Raw genomic sequence first — 13,738 nt, forward strand, 5'->3', positions numbered from 1 at the left:
AATTTTTTGTATTTTTAGTAGAGACAGGGTTCCACTGTGTTAGCCAGGATGGTCTCGATCTCCTGACCTCGTGATCCGCCTGCCTTGGCCTCCCAGAGTGCTGTGATTACAGGCATGAGCCACTGCACCTGGCCCAAACTGGTTATTTTTTATTTTTTTAAAATTTTTGGATAGGTGATGTATATTTCTTTCTTCCTTTTTTTTTTTTTTAAACTATAAGTTCTAGGGTATATGTGCCCAACGTGCAGGTTTGTTACATATGTATACGTGTGCCATATTGGTGTGCTATACCCATTAACTCATCATTTACATGAGGTATATCTCCTAATGCTATCCCATCCCCCTACCCCACCCCACGACAGGCCTCGGTGTGTGATGTTACCCATCCTGTGTCTAAGTGTTCTTATTGTTCAGTTCCCACCTATGAGTGAGAACATGTGGTGCCAAACTGGTAATTTTTAAGAAATTCAAGTCACATTTTACTTTATAGTTGGCTCTCTCTTTCCCTCTTTTTTTCTTGAGAGAAATTTAAAAGAAATTCAAGTCACATTTTACTTTATAGTTGGCTCTCTCTTCCTTTTTTTTTCTTGAGAGAAATTTAAAGTCCCAAAAGGTCAGATTTCTAGAAGCCAGTGGTAGCACTTTATTTGGGGGTCTCATACCCTAATGGTAAAAGAAAGTGATAGCTGTATGTTTCAGAAACTGAGGGGGAAATTGTCACTTTATTTTTAAATAAAATAAGTGAGGTGTTACGATCTGGAGAATTACCCCGTGTTGCGTTATTTTTTATTTATTTTTATTACAGTAGAGATGAGATCTCACTATGTATGTGGTTTTGTTTTTTGGAGACAAAGTCTTGCTCTGTTGCCCAAGCTGAAGGCAGTGGCCAGATCATGGCTCCATGCAACCTTCGCCTCCCAAGTTCAAGCAATTTTCCCACCTCAGCCTCCTGAGTAGCTGGGACTACATATACACACCACTACACCTGGCTAATTTTTGTATTTTTTTGGTAGAGACAGAGTTTCACCATGTTGCCCAGGCTGGTCTTGAACTCCTGGGCTCAAGCAGTCCCCAGCCTTGGCCTCCCAAAGTGTTGGGATTACAGATGTGAGCCACCTTGCCCAGCTGGGTCTCTGTTGCCTAGGCTAGTCTCAAAACTCCTACACTCAAGCCATTCTCCCACCTTGACCTCCCAAACAGTTGTACTTTTTATACTAGAAAAGTAACAGTATAACATTGTTCTGTTTAAACATACTACTAGGGGCAAATACATTTAAAATTAAATATTTGTTTCTATGGTTGTTAAATTGTATTAAAAAATGAGTTAGAAGTAGAAAGTTCTAAAATAAGCTGTAGTTATCAAATTGAAAAAACATTAAAATTAAATGCTCAGGTTTTTCTAGTCCCTACCTACTTTATCTTAATTGACTTCTATAGAAGATACTCCTTGCTTAATCGTTTTAAAAATAAAGATAACTTTACTGAATTGAATTTAATAGGTTTTTGAAGTGAAAGAAGACCAATTTTGTTTGTAAGTTTCATGGAGGAGGGCTTAGACATCACACTGTCAGTAGATCTTTTGATTTCATGTTGAATCTTTGCATATTCTTTCTAATTTTTAAGTTCTGACATTTTGTTTATGGCTTTTTGGGGGGTTTTCATTGCAGGATGACGATGACTATTCATCATCTACGAGTTTGCTCGGTCAGAAGAAGCCAGGATATCATGCCCCTGTGGCATTGCTTAATGATATACCACAGTCAACAGAGCAGGTGACCTTTTATTTTAATAGCATAGTTTATTCAACTAAAGAAAAGTGAATGTCTGAGTTCCCATAGAAACCCATAAATTTTAGGATGCTTTAAGGAGAATTATAAATAATAGTTTATTTTGTAAAGGTGTAATCTTTTTTTTTTTGACACAAGATCTTGCTGTCTTGCTCAGGCTGATTCCAAACTCCTGGGCTCAAGCATTCCTCCTGTCTCAACCTCCCAAGTAGTTGAGATTATACACACAGGCCATCACACCTGGCTGTAATCATGTAGTGAAGCATTGAACTATGGAAATGTGGATATATATATATTACCTTGTTTCCATATGCCTTATTTTTTTATATTAACATTTATCTGTGAAGCAGTACAGAATATTAGTAGACATGTATTAAACATTTGTGCTTTACAGTGTTCTGATTTTTGTTTATGATATTCTGCTTTGTTATTTTAATAAAGTGAATATTAAGTGAGACGTACCTCTTTTCAGTATGATCCATTTGCTGAGCACCGACCTCCGAAGATTGCAGACCGGGAAGATGAATACAAAAAGCATAGGCGGACCATGATAATTTCCCCAGAGCGTCTTGATCCTTTTGCAGATGGTAATTCTTTCCCACTTTTCTATAAGTATTCAGAAATTTATTTGTATTAAGTTGTCTTTAGCCCTTTGATTTTTTTTGGCATGCTTCTGAATTTGCTTTTCTTTTTAAAAATCCCCCCTACTATAGATTTGTATAGATTTGGTTGAAGTCACAGATGCCATATTCTTCATCTTTATAATGCAAGTTTTCTTTCCAGGTAGAAGGACAAGAAAAAAATGAGCCAATGCCATAGAAACGCAAAGGGTTAAAGGTTTTACTTTTACTTTTGTTTTGGGTACGCTTTCTATACTTGGAACAAATGTGTTTTTCTGCTCAAAATACTTTCAAATTATTGAAAGTTTTCATTCCAAATCCTAGATGTTTAGGATTGTTACCCTTGAGAAACTGTTTCTCACACTAGAACTCCCCCCATAGTGCTCTAAATATAGCTTAGTAAAGGCACCTACTTTGCTCTAAGCATACTTAAAGTTAAAACAAAAGTATGTATACAAAGAGTTTGATATTTTTAATAGTTGGAGTCTGTTTTGCTAATTTTAGTGTGCAAGTCAGCACAAGGGGCATAGTGAGCCTGATGGAAGCTTTCCTCAGGTGAGTGAGTTTCACAATCAAAATTAGGTGCCTGTTTCTTAAAATTAGATTCTGCTGCAGGTTTGCATACTAGATTTTCAGCCTGCATGAATTAGTAGGGATATTCTTTTTTTACTTGCATAATTGTAATTGATTTAAACATGTATGCCAGAATTCACAGGCCCATACTAACTGTCCTTAATTTCTTTCCTACAGCAGTACTGCTATATGCCAGTCCTGTCTGCATTCTTAAGGGTGCAGTTCAACACATCCTCTCTAGATTATGGTGAAAAAGTATTCCAAAGGAAGTCTTATCAGAGCTAGTGTCAGAAAGAATGACACTACCAATTGGGCATGATCTTCAGCATAGGAAATGTCTTAGAATTTTATTATATTTTCCTAAATTGTGATGCTATACCACTTGTATAGCTAGTTACCACATTTCTAAAGCATAATGTGCCTCTGTGAATCTTGTTATATACTGTTTGGGCTTCTGTAAGATATTTTGAAGTTTGAAAAGCAAATACTGAAACTTTAACCAAGAGACCGACACATCTCTTTGTACACCATGTTACTTCTGTGTGCATCATAATAACTGGTAGAAGTAATATATTTCAAGTAATATGTTTCCAGTTTTAATTTATGCTTTCTAAGAAATAAAAATATGTTTTCTGGGTCAAAAAACTTAAAGCATGAAGCCCTTTTTAGTAACGTGACATCAGAATAAGATTATAGGTATATTTTTAAAATCAGATTTTCTAAACTACAATTGTTTTAGAACACTGTATGAAGAACTTATCTAGTCATAGTTATTTGTAGTCAGGATTTTAACAACTTGCAACAGGTAATGTTTTGAATATAAATATCTTTCCAAAGTGTTACTAATGGTAAAGAGATAATTTTCTAGGCTTCTATTCTGCTGCTTGAAGTCAGAACTGCTGATGGAGACAAAGGCACGAAAGTGTACGTATTCCGGATTAGCAACCCAGGAACCCATCACTTCTGAAGACTCTAAACTGTGCTGTCATTTTGTTTTTATATGCATTAAAATATTTGTTTTAAACTGCTGTAGATGTTTGTGTTCAAACAGGTTAAATTGATCAGCAAACTCAATAAAAAGTAAGATGTATAATTATTAAAGTTTTCCATCAAAAAATAATTTAAATGATTATGGAATAACATAATATTTAGAGCAGGGCAGATAAATCAGTTGAACCTGATTATCTTTTATTTATTGTACTCTTTTCCTGTTGCTGTTCTTTTCTGCAGGAGGGAAGACCCCTGATCCTAAAATGAATGCTAGGACTTACATGGATGTAATGCGAGAACAACACTTGACTAAAGAAGAAGTATGTAAACCTGTCTCCTGTTTTAATGGTTATGAAAGAATGTAAATACAGTTGCGATTGGGAGACTGTTACATTTCTTTTTTGCTATTTGCTGCACAAATATTTTAATAGTATTATTAAAAATTAACTGAGAAACAATCTTACCCCCAAATTATACCACCTTTCAAAATCATTTCTATATCCTTTTCTAGTCCTGGGCTCCTTGGCTGTATATGTATGTATGTGTCTTACAGGGGATTTTTTTTTTTGAGACAGAGTCTCACTCATCCAGGCTAGAGTGCAGTGGCATGATCTCGTCTCACTGCAACCTGCGCTTCCCAGGTTCAAGTTATCCTCCCACTTCAGCCTCCTAAGGAGCTGGGAACACAAGTGTGCGTCACCACGCCTAGCTAATTTTTGTATTTTTAGTAGAGATGGGGTTTCACCATTTTGGCCAGGCTGGTCTCGAACTCCTGACCTCAGGTGATCTGCCTGCCTCGACCTCCCAAAGTGCTGGGATTACTGATGTGAGCCACTGTGGCTGGCCATTACAGGGGTTGTTTCCGTACGGAGAAGGTTGATGGTGTGTATCTGAACCCAGTATGTTAGGGAAAAGTCAAAGAGTTCAGTGTGAGATTCTATAAGTTTCAGTTTGGATGTAAGTGGAGAATTTTGAATAATTCCTTTTGGCCTACAGAGATTATGCCATTTTGTCTAGTAACCGCCTATTTTTTTGTTTTTTGAGTGGAGTCTTGCTTTGTTGCCCAGGCTGAAGTGCAGTGGTGCAATTTCAGCTTACTGCAACCTCTGCCTTCCGGGTCCAAGCGATTCTCCAGCCACAGCCTCCCGAGTTCCTGGGATTGCAGGTGTGTGCCACCATGCCCAGATAATTTTCGTATTTGTTTTTTTTTAGTAGAGATGGGGTTTCGTTATGTTGGCCAGGCTGGTCTCGAACTCCTGACCTCAGGCGACCTGCCCGCCTTAGCCTCCCAAAGTGCTGGGATAACAGGTGTGAGCCACTGTACCCAGCCTCCTCCGTTACTATTATGAATATATAATAGATTTTATATGTTGAATGAGTTAAATGGGATAGTAAAACCCCATTTTAATAGTATAGAGTGAATTAAATTTGCATCCATTACCACTAAATTATGCATATTTACATAATTTGTCAGTATAAATAAAACAATTTTACTATTTTTATCTTTTACCATTTTTCTATCTTGTTGCATAGTCTTAATTGCTGTTTATATTAGTTTTGAAGAAAACCCTATTTTTCAGTGGAAGCATTATGGTTCTCCATTGTTGACTGAAGATTTTACTTCACCTACAATATATAAACTACAGTGTGCAATGTTACAAATTCTGAACTTGATTATCTTTTGTTTAGAAAGACAGGCATTAAGTAAAATGAAATAAAGACACATAGACTGTGGAACCAGCTAGCATAGAAGGGAGACCACCAGTACCATAGAAAGGAGAATGAGCAAAGTACAAAATGGGATGTGAAGTGGAAATGATTGTGCTAATGATAGAAAAATATATTGAAAGCATTTTAAAGGTAAACACTCACTGTTTTTTTTTTTCAGCGAGAAATTAGGCAACAGCTAGCAGAAAAAGCTAAAGCTGGAGAACTAAAAGTCGTCAATGGAGCAGCAGCATCCCAGCCTCCATCAAAACGAAAACGGCGTTGGGATCAAACGGCTGATCAGACTCCTGGTGCCACTCCCAAAAAATTATCAAGTTGGGATCAGGCAGAGGTAATTTCTTTTTGTTTTTTGTTATTACTGTTTAAAATTTTTTTTCTGTTACGGACTGTATTAGTCTGCTTGGGTTGCCATAAAAAGATACCACAGACTGGGTGCCTTAAACGACAGACATTGATTTTTTTCGCAGTTCTTGGAGGCTTGAAATCCAAGATGAGAGTGCCAACAGGGTTGGTATTTGTTGAGGGCTCTCTTGCTGTATCCTCACATGGCCTTTCTCTATGCCAGCAAGCTCTGTTGTCCCTGGTCTTCCTATGAGGACATCAGTCTGTTAGATTAGGGCCCCACCCTCATGACCTCATTTGACCTTAATTTACCTCCTTAAAGACCCAATCTCCAAATACAGCCACACTGGGGGTTCAACATACACATTTTGAGGGGCATGCAATTTATCCCATGTCATAGAGTAAGGAAAGTTCTTTTTAGAATATTAAATACAGACCTGTAGGTATGTTACATTGTGGAGGTTGAGTGTGATATAGTGGTCTTCCTTATCTTCTAGATAGATAACTTAAGCCCCTCACTACAGGCAGCAAATAGTCAATGCTACTTTATTCCCTTGGCCAGCCTACTCCCCTACTTTCTTTTTTGTTTCTTTAAACATTTGTTTTGGAGGTGGAGTGCATTGGCTCATGCTGTAATCCCAGCACTTTGGGGGCCCAGGTGGAAGGATTGGTTGAGCTCAAGGAGTTTGAGACCAGCTTGGGCCATAGAGGGAGACCCTGTCTTTACAAAAAAAAAAAAAAAAAATTAGCTGCGCATAGTGACACATGACTGTAGTCCCAGCTACTGGGGTATGGGGAGTGGTGGGGACTGAGACAGGAGGATCCCTTGATCCTAGGAGGCAGAGGTTGCATTGAGCTATGATCGTGCCATTGCATTCCAGCCTGGTGACAGAGTAAGACCCTGTCTCAAAAAAGCAAAATGATGGAGTCTGTAAAATCATTCTTATAAATGTATTTCCTAGCTCTGTAGAAATGGTTATACTAGATGTTTTCTGTCATTTAATAATATACTTGCAGACTAAAAGATATAAGTGCTGCATAAAAGCAGCTAATTATGTTAAACTATCATATGTGCCTTTATTGTGTTTGTCATTAGCCTGAATAGAAAGGCCTTTAAAATGGATTTTTTAGAAAGCACTTGAAAATATTTAATCATTGCTAGAAAAATAAAGTGGCTAGGTGTGGTGGCTCATGCCTGTAATCCCAGCATTTTGAGAGGCTGAGGCAGGCGGATCATGAGGTCAGGAGTTCAAGACCAGCCCTGGCTCTACTAAAAATACAAAAAAATTAGCCAGGCATGGTGGCATGCGCCTGTAGTCCCAGCTACTTGGGAGGGTGAGGCAGGAGAATCGCTTGAACCCGGGAGGTGGAGGGTGTAGTGAGCCGAGATTAACGCTACTGTACTCCAGCTTGGGCAACAGAGTGAGACTTTGTCTTAAAATAAATAAATAATGAATTAAAGCCACTCTTTTTGCTTATGTACCATTTCCCTTCCCCTCTTGGAGACTTTCATCATGTACCATTAATTTTTTTCTCCATACTAGATTATCATCATCAGCAAACATGTTTTACCATGCTTTGTCTTAACAACAGCAACAAAAATCCTGCAGAAAACATCTCTTAACCCTCATTCACATCTTCATTCAGCGACAATCCTGTTTCTATATCTTTTTAGAACAAAGTGCTTTGTTCTTTGTTTTTTTCTTAAGGCAGGGTCTCATTCTGTTGCCAGGGTTGGAGTGCAGGGGCGCAATAATAGCTCACTGCAGCCTCCACCTCCTGGGCTCAAATGATCCTGCCACCTCAACCCCCCAAGTAGATGGGACTGTAGACACGTACCACCATGCCTGGCTAGTTTTTTATTTTTTGTAGAAACGGGTCTCACTGTGTTGTCCAGGCTGGTCTCAAACTCCTGGGCTTAAGCAGTCTGTCTGCCTCAGCCTTGCAAAGTGCTGGGATTACAGGCATGAGCCACAAGTGCTTTGAATGAGTTGTTTGTACTTGCTTTCTGTGCTTACATAGTTCTAGTCTTTTTTTTTTTTTTACATTCAATTACCCCATTGTAGAAGAGGAATAATTTATTTCTATATGATTTTAATAATGTTCCCTAATCTTCAGATTCAAATTAACAAATATGTTTGTTAATCTAAATAATTACATATTTATTGATTTATATATGTATATATTTTAATCTTTCTGTAATTCAGTTTTTAATGGTGAACTTTTACATGTTGGAAGCAGCGAAGACTCAATGTCATAGTACCTTTTGATAGTATTTGATAGGCTTTTTCACGTCAGTTAATTTAGTTGCTTGCAAATACAAATCAAGCTTGCTCCACTTCCACAAGGACTCCACCACAGTCTGGTTTTTTTTTTTTTTTTGAGACGGAGTCTTGCTTTGTCGCCCAGGCTGGAGTGCAGTGGCGAGATCTCGGCTCACTGCAAGCTCCTCCCCCCGGGTTTACGCCATTCTCCTGCCTCAGCCTCCCAAGTAGCTGGGACCACAGGCGCTCGCCACCATGCCCGGCTAATTTTTTGTATTTTTAGTAGACACAGGGTTTCACACTGTTAGCCAGGATGGTCTCGATCTCCTGACCTCGTGATCCACTCACCTTGGCCTCCCAAAGTGCTGGGATTACAGGCATGAGCCACCGCGCCCGGCCCCTCACCACAGTCTTTAGGATGGAGAAAAATCACTGGTTTTCCATGTGCTCCTATTTTGACCTCTTCACTTAGACTGCAGATCTTTTTTGTCAAATCCATCACAGCTGCATTAACATTATCCACCTTTGACGTTATCAAGATACACATGAAAATCACGATTAAATTGCCATCAAAATGTTATTCCCCATCTCGATGCAGATGTGATGCATTCCTCCAGCCTTGTTTTTCTGCAGAAAGCCTGCAATTGGACTGTCACATCCCAATGGATGAAGCAGTTCCATCTTGGTATTTCCCAGGTTGACAAAAACAACAGATACTTCATGTTCAGGAAGAGGGACCGCTTCACTTACCGGGGCCCCCAGAATATTCTTGTAAAATGTTGCACGTTTTCCAAATCTGGCACTGCTGTGGCTACATGATTGAGTCGACCAAGGTTCCACACAGAACCTGCCACTTGATCCAAGGGCCATGATGTGGAAGAAGCTCTTACTGTTGGTATGGGAGCTTGGAGTCTGGAAAAAAAACCCTTTGAGTGTTCCCAACAGAAAGCTGGTCATGCCTGGAGTTCGGCCGAAGTAGTAGCTGTTGTTTTTACAGGACTTGCTCTCCTTTCTGGTTTTTCCCCAGTCTGGCATTCGCGGCTGCAGCCCTCAACGCGCGTGCCATTTTGGAAAGCAACCCGCCACGTCCAGACCCGCTGAGGACCGTCAGTTCTAGTCTTACGTAGTTTCTAGTCTTCTTACATAGTTCTAGTCTACTCCACCTAAAATCTCTTGTCAAGGTCACTTGACCCCTAATTGATACATTTAAAAAGTGTATTTTCATTTCTCATATGACTTAGCATATCAAGAACATTTGACACTTCTTCATACCCTTTTCTCTCTTAGTCTCTGGGTTTTAGTCTTTCTTGCTTCCCCTCAAAATCTCCTCACTGGTTACACTACTCCTTAGTCTTGTTTGCTGGATCCTCATTCTTACCTCCGAACTTTGGGGTGTTATAGTAGTGCTGAGTTTTTTGGATTCTTTTCCATCAGTGCTTGATCCCTAGGATCTCATTCTTGTCTTTATATACCATTTGTATTAAATAGCTCGCAAACTTATAAATCTTTCCTCTGCTTCTGTTCCATAGACTTGTGTGATTGTTCAGCCTGACATATTTATTTGGCTGTTCAATGGGCATTTCAAAAATCAGTATTTCTGAAAGAAAATTACTGATTTTCTTCGCATACATCTCTTCTCAATCCTGCTCCCCTGGTCTTTCCCGTGTCTGTTTGGCTCAAGCAAAACATTTAGGACTGGGTGCAGTGGCTCATGCCTGTAATCCCAGCACTTTGGGAGGCCAAGGTGGGTGAATTATTTGAGGTCAGGAGTTCGAGACCAGCCTGGCCAGCATGGTGTGTTTTTACTCTAGTAAAAATAAAAAAGTTAGCCCGGTGTGTTGGCGGGTGCCTGTAATCCCAGCTGTTCTGGAGGCTGAGGCAGGAGAATCACTTGAACCTGGGAGGTGGAGGTTGCAGTGAGCGGAGATCGCGCCACTGCACTCCGGTCTTGGCAACAGAGCGAGACTGTGTCTTAAAAAAAAAACAACAAAAACAAGAACAACAACAAAAAAACATTTAGGGAGTTATCCTATACTCCTTATTCTCTTATCCTATATCCTACCCATATACATTTTCTTGGCATCAGCTTTAAATATATTAAGGAGCTATCCACTTTTCATGATCTCTGCCTCTACCATCCTTGTCTAAATCACTATTAGCTCTAGCGTGGACTGCTATAGATTTAACTTATAAATCAAGAAAAAACCTATCAGATCATGCAGTATTTCCCCAAACCCAGAATTGGGATATACAAAACCTAATACATAATTTCTAAACAATTTAAGGTGAGGACTTCTCATTTGCTTAGTGATATGTAGGAGGGTTATGGTTCTGCTCAATGTAAGTAACTACTGGCTTTAATTTTAATTTTAATTTTTGAGACAGTCTTGCTCTGTTTTAATTTTTGAGACAGAGTCTTGCATTGGTGCAACCTCATCTCATTGCAATCTCTGCCTCCCAGACTCAAGTGACTCTTGTGCCTCAGCCTCCCAAGTAGCTGGGATTATAGGCATGTGCCATCAGGCCCAGCTAATTTTTGTGTTTTTAGTAGAGACAGGGTTTCTCCATGTTGGCCAGGCTGGTGCTGAACCCCTGGCCTCAAGTGTTCCCCCCACCTTGGCCTCCCAAAGTGCTGGGATTACAGTTATGAGCCACCATGTCCAGCCAAGTAACTACTAACTTTAATTCTGTGGATAACATTCAGTACTAAGTTTGAGAAAGAGAAAGAAGTTTGTCCTGGTAATTGTTTAACTGTATGCACGTAACTAGACACAAGAGCTGATATCTTTCTTTTTTTTTTTTTGAGACAGAGTCTTACTCTGTCACCCTGACTAGAGTGCAATGGCATGATTTCGGCCCCCGTGTACCCTCCGCCTCCAGGGTTCAAGCGAGTCTCCTGCCTCAGCCTCCCAAGTAGCTGGGATTATAGGTGCCTGCCGCCACACCTGGCTAATTTTAGGAGAGACGGGGTTTTGCCATGTTGGCCAGGCTGGTCTCAAACTCCCAACTTCAGGTGACCCACCCGCCTCAGCCTCTCAAAGTGTTGGGATTACAGGTGTGAGCCACTGCGCCTGGCGTGAGAGCTGATATGCTGATACCGTTCTTATAGAGACTACAGAGACTTGGCCAGGCGTGCTGCCTCATGCCTGTAATCCCAGCACTTTGGGAGGCCAAGTGGGCAGATCACCTGAGGTCGGGAGTTTGAGACCAGCCTGGCCAACATGGTAAAACCCCGTCTCTACTAAAAATACAAAAAATTAGCCAGGCGTGGTGGCAGGCACCTGTAATCCCTGCTACTCAGGAGGCTGAGGCAGGAAAATCGCTTGAACCTGGGAGGCAGAGGTTGCAGGGAGCTGAGATTGTGCCATTGCACTCTGACCTGGGTGACAGAGTGAGGCTCTGTCTCAAAATAAATAAATAAAAAATAAATAAGTCAGTAATTCAGAGACTCAGACTTTGTTTTGTTGTTCTGTTCATTTAATACAACTGTACTCTAGTCATAAATGTAGGAATTAGATAATAGAATTTATTTCCCACCTTTCCTTATAATTCAGCAGGAGGGACAGATGCCAGAATGGAGATTTTAAATGATTTGTGTGCTTTATTTACCTAATCCAGAATTTTTCAACCCTGAGTAACAGTAATATCTTTTTTTTTTTTTTTTTGAGACAGAGTCTCACTCTGTCACCCAGGCTGGAGTGCAGTGGCGCGATCTTGGCTCGTTGCAGCCTCCGCCTCCTGGGTTTAGGCAATTCTCGTGCTTCACCCTCCTGAGTAGCTGGAATTACAAGTGCGCACCACCACACCCGGCTATTTTTATTTTTTATTTTTAGTGGAGATGGGCTTTTGCCATGTTGGCCAGGCTGGTCTCAACTCCTGGCCTCAATTGATCTGCCTGCCTGGCCTCCCAAAATGCTAGGATTACAGGCTTGAACCACCATGCCTGGCCCTGAGTAGTATCTTTTTAAAGGAAAAACTATTGAGTCTTAAACTTGTTTAATGGTACTATGCAAATTTGCAAACATAAAGGTAGATAAAGCCCTTGTGTCTATAAGAGCTCCCAACTTTCCCAATTTTTTTTTTTTTTCTTTTTGAGACGGGATCTCACTCTATTGCCCCCGCTGGAGTGCAGTGGCATGATCTCGGCTCACTGCAAACTCCGCCTCCTGGGTTCACGCAGTTCTCCTGCCTCAGCCTCCCAAGTAGCTGGAACTACAGGCGCCCTCCACAATGCCCGGCTAATGTTTTTGTATTTTTAGTAGAGACGGAGTTTCACCGTGTTAGCCAGGATTGTCTTGATCTCCTGACCTTGTGAGCTGCCCGCCTCGGCCTCCCAAAGTGCTGGGATTACGGGCGTGAGCCACCGTACTCAGCCAAGAGCTCCCAACTTTAAAACAAATACATAAAGTACATTACACATCCTATGGAATACTTATGAGGCAGTATATAAGTACAAATTTTGTTTTCTTTACACTCAACTCTATGCTACTTTGATATGACACTGTCTTTATTGGTGGAGATTCTTTTGCTGTCACATACAGTCAGTTGTCCAGCTGTTACTCTGTGAACTACTGTGGAACCTTTGATGTTACTTAAACCCACCTCTCAGCCTGGGCAGCATAGTAAGATGCTTATCTCTCCAAGGAAAAAGAAATTAACCGGGTGGGGTGGTGTGCTCCTGTATGTAGTCTCAGCTACTCAGGAGACTAACATGGGAGGATCGCTTGAGCATGGTAGGTGGAGACTGCAGTGAGCCGTGATTGTGCCACTGCACTCAACCTGGGTGGCAGAGTGAGACCCTCTGTCAAAAAACAAATGAAAATCCACCTCTCATCTTTTTTCATTAATCTTACCAGCCTCAGCTAGGGTAATATTATTTGGTACACATGTAACTGTAAATACAAACTGATCTCAGGATTACCCAGGAGATGGAGCTTGCAGTGAGCCGATATCGTGCGACGGCACTCCAGCCTGGGTGACAGAGGGAGACTCCGTCTCAAAAAAAAAAAAAAATTTACATAGGTGATCTGAAGCATGCTTATATTAATTAAACACACACAATTGAACAAAACATCAACAGGACTATTTTCTTAGAACGCATGAATTCCTTCTCCCCTAAATATGTGTCTCTAAGCCCCACTTTGAGAAGTACTAATGTAATTAGAGCTGAAAGCCTTCCATTACAGATCTAGACAGAGAAACCTTATTGATTTCCTCCAAAGTCACAGAGCTGTTAATAGCATATCAAAGATTCATACCCAGAATATTTTTTTATTTATTTTTATTTTTATTTTTTTTGTGAGACGGAGTCTGGCTCTCTCACCCAGGCTAGAGTGCAGTGGCCGGATCTCAGCTCACTGCAAGCTCCTCCTCTCGGGTTTATGCCATTCTGCTGCCTCAGCCTCTGGAGTAGCTGGGACTACAGGTGCCCGCC

General features: G+C 40.5%; 1 protein-coding gene and 1 pseudogene across 3 annotated transcripts in view; one reads left to right on the forward strand and one right to left on the reverse strand.

Annotated features, from left to right (window-relative positions):
* SF3B1 (splicing factor 3b, subunit 1, 155kDa) overlaps positions 1–13,738 on the forward strand; it is a 66,320-nt gene that overhangs the window by 25,093 nt on the left and 27,489 nt on the right. Inside the window, exons 3-6 of one of the 3 annotated variants that reach the window (XM_011949988.1) lie at positions 1,668–1,772; positions 2,260–2,374; positions 4,211–4,290; positions 5,859–6,029. In XM_011949988.1, coding sequence (XP_011805378.1) covers positions 1,668–1,772; positions 2,260–2,374; positions 4,211–4,290; positions 5,859–6,029 — 471 coding nt within the window. Of the gene's footprint in view, positions 1–1,667; positions 1,773–2,259; positions 2,375–3,848; positions 4,005–4,210; positions 4,357–5,858; positions 6,030–13,738 lie in introns of those variants that run through there. The other 2 variants (XM_011949990.1, XM_011949989.1) reach the window with 2 other exon arrangements.
* LOC105517443 lies at positions 8,365–9,370 on the reverse strand (annotated as a pseudogene).

Source organism: Colobus angolensis, unplaced genomic scaffold (genome assembly GCF_000951035.1).
Source record: "Colobus angolensis palliatus isolate OR3802 unplaced genomic scaffold, Cang.pa_1.0 Scaffold30, whole genome shotgun sequence".
NCBI classification, from domain to species: domain Eukaryota; kingdom Metazoa; phylum Chordata; class Mammalia; order Primates; family Cercopithecidae; genus Colobus; species Colobus angolensis.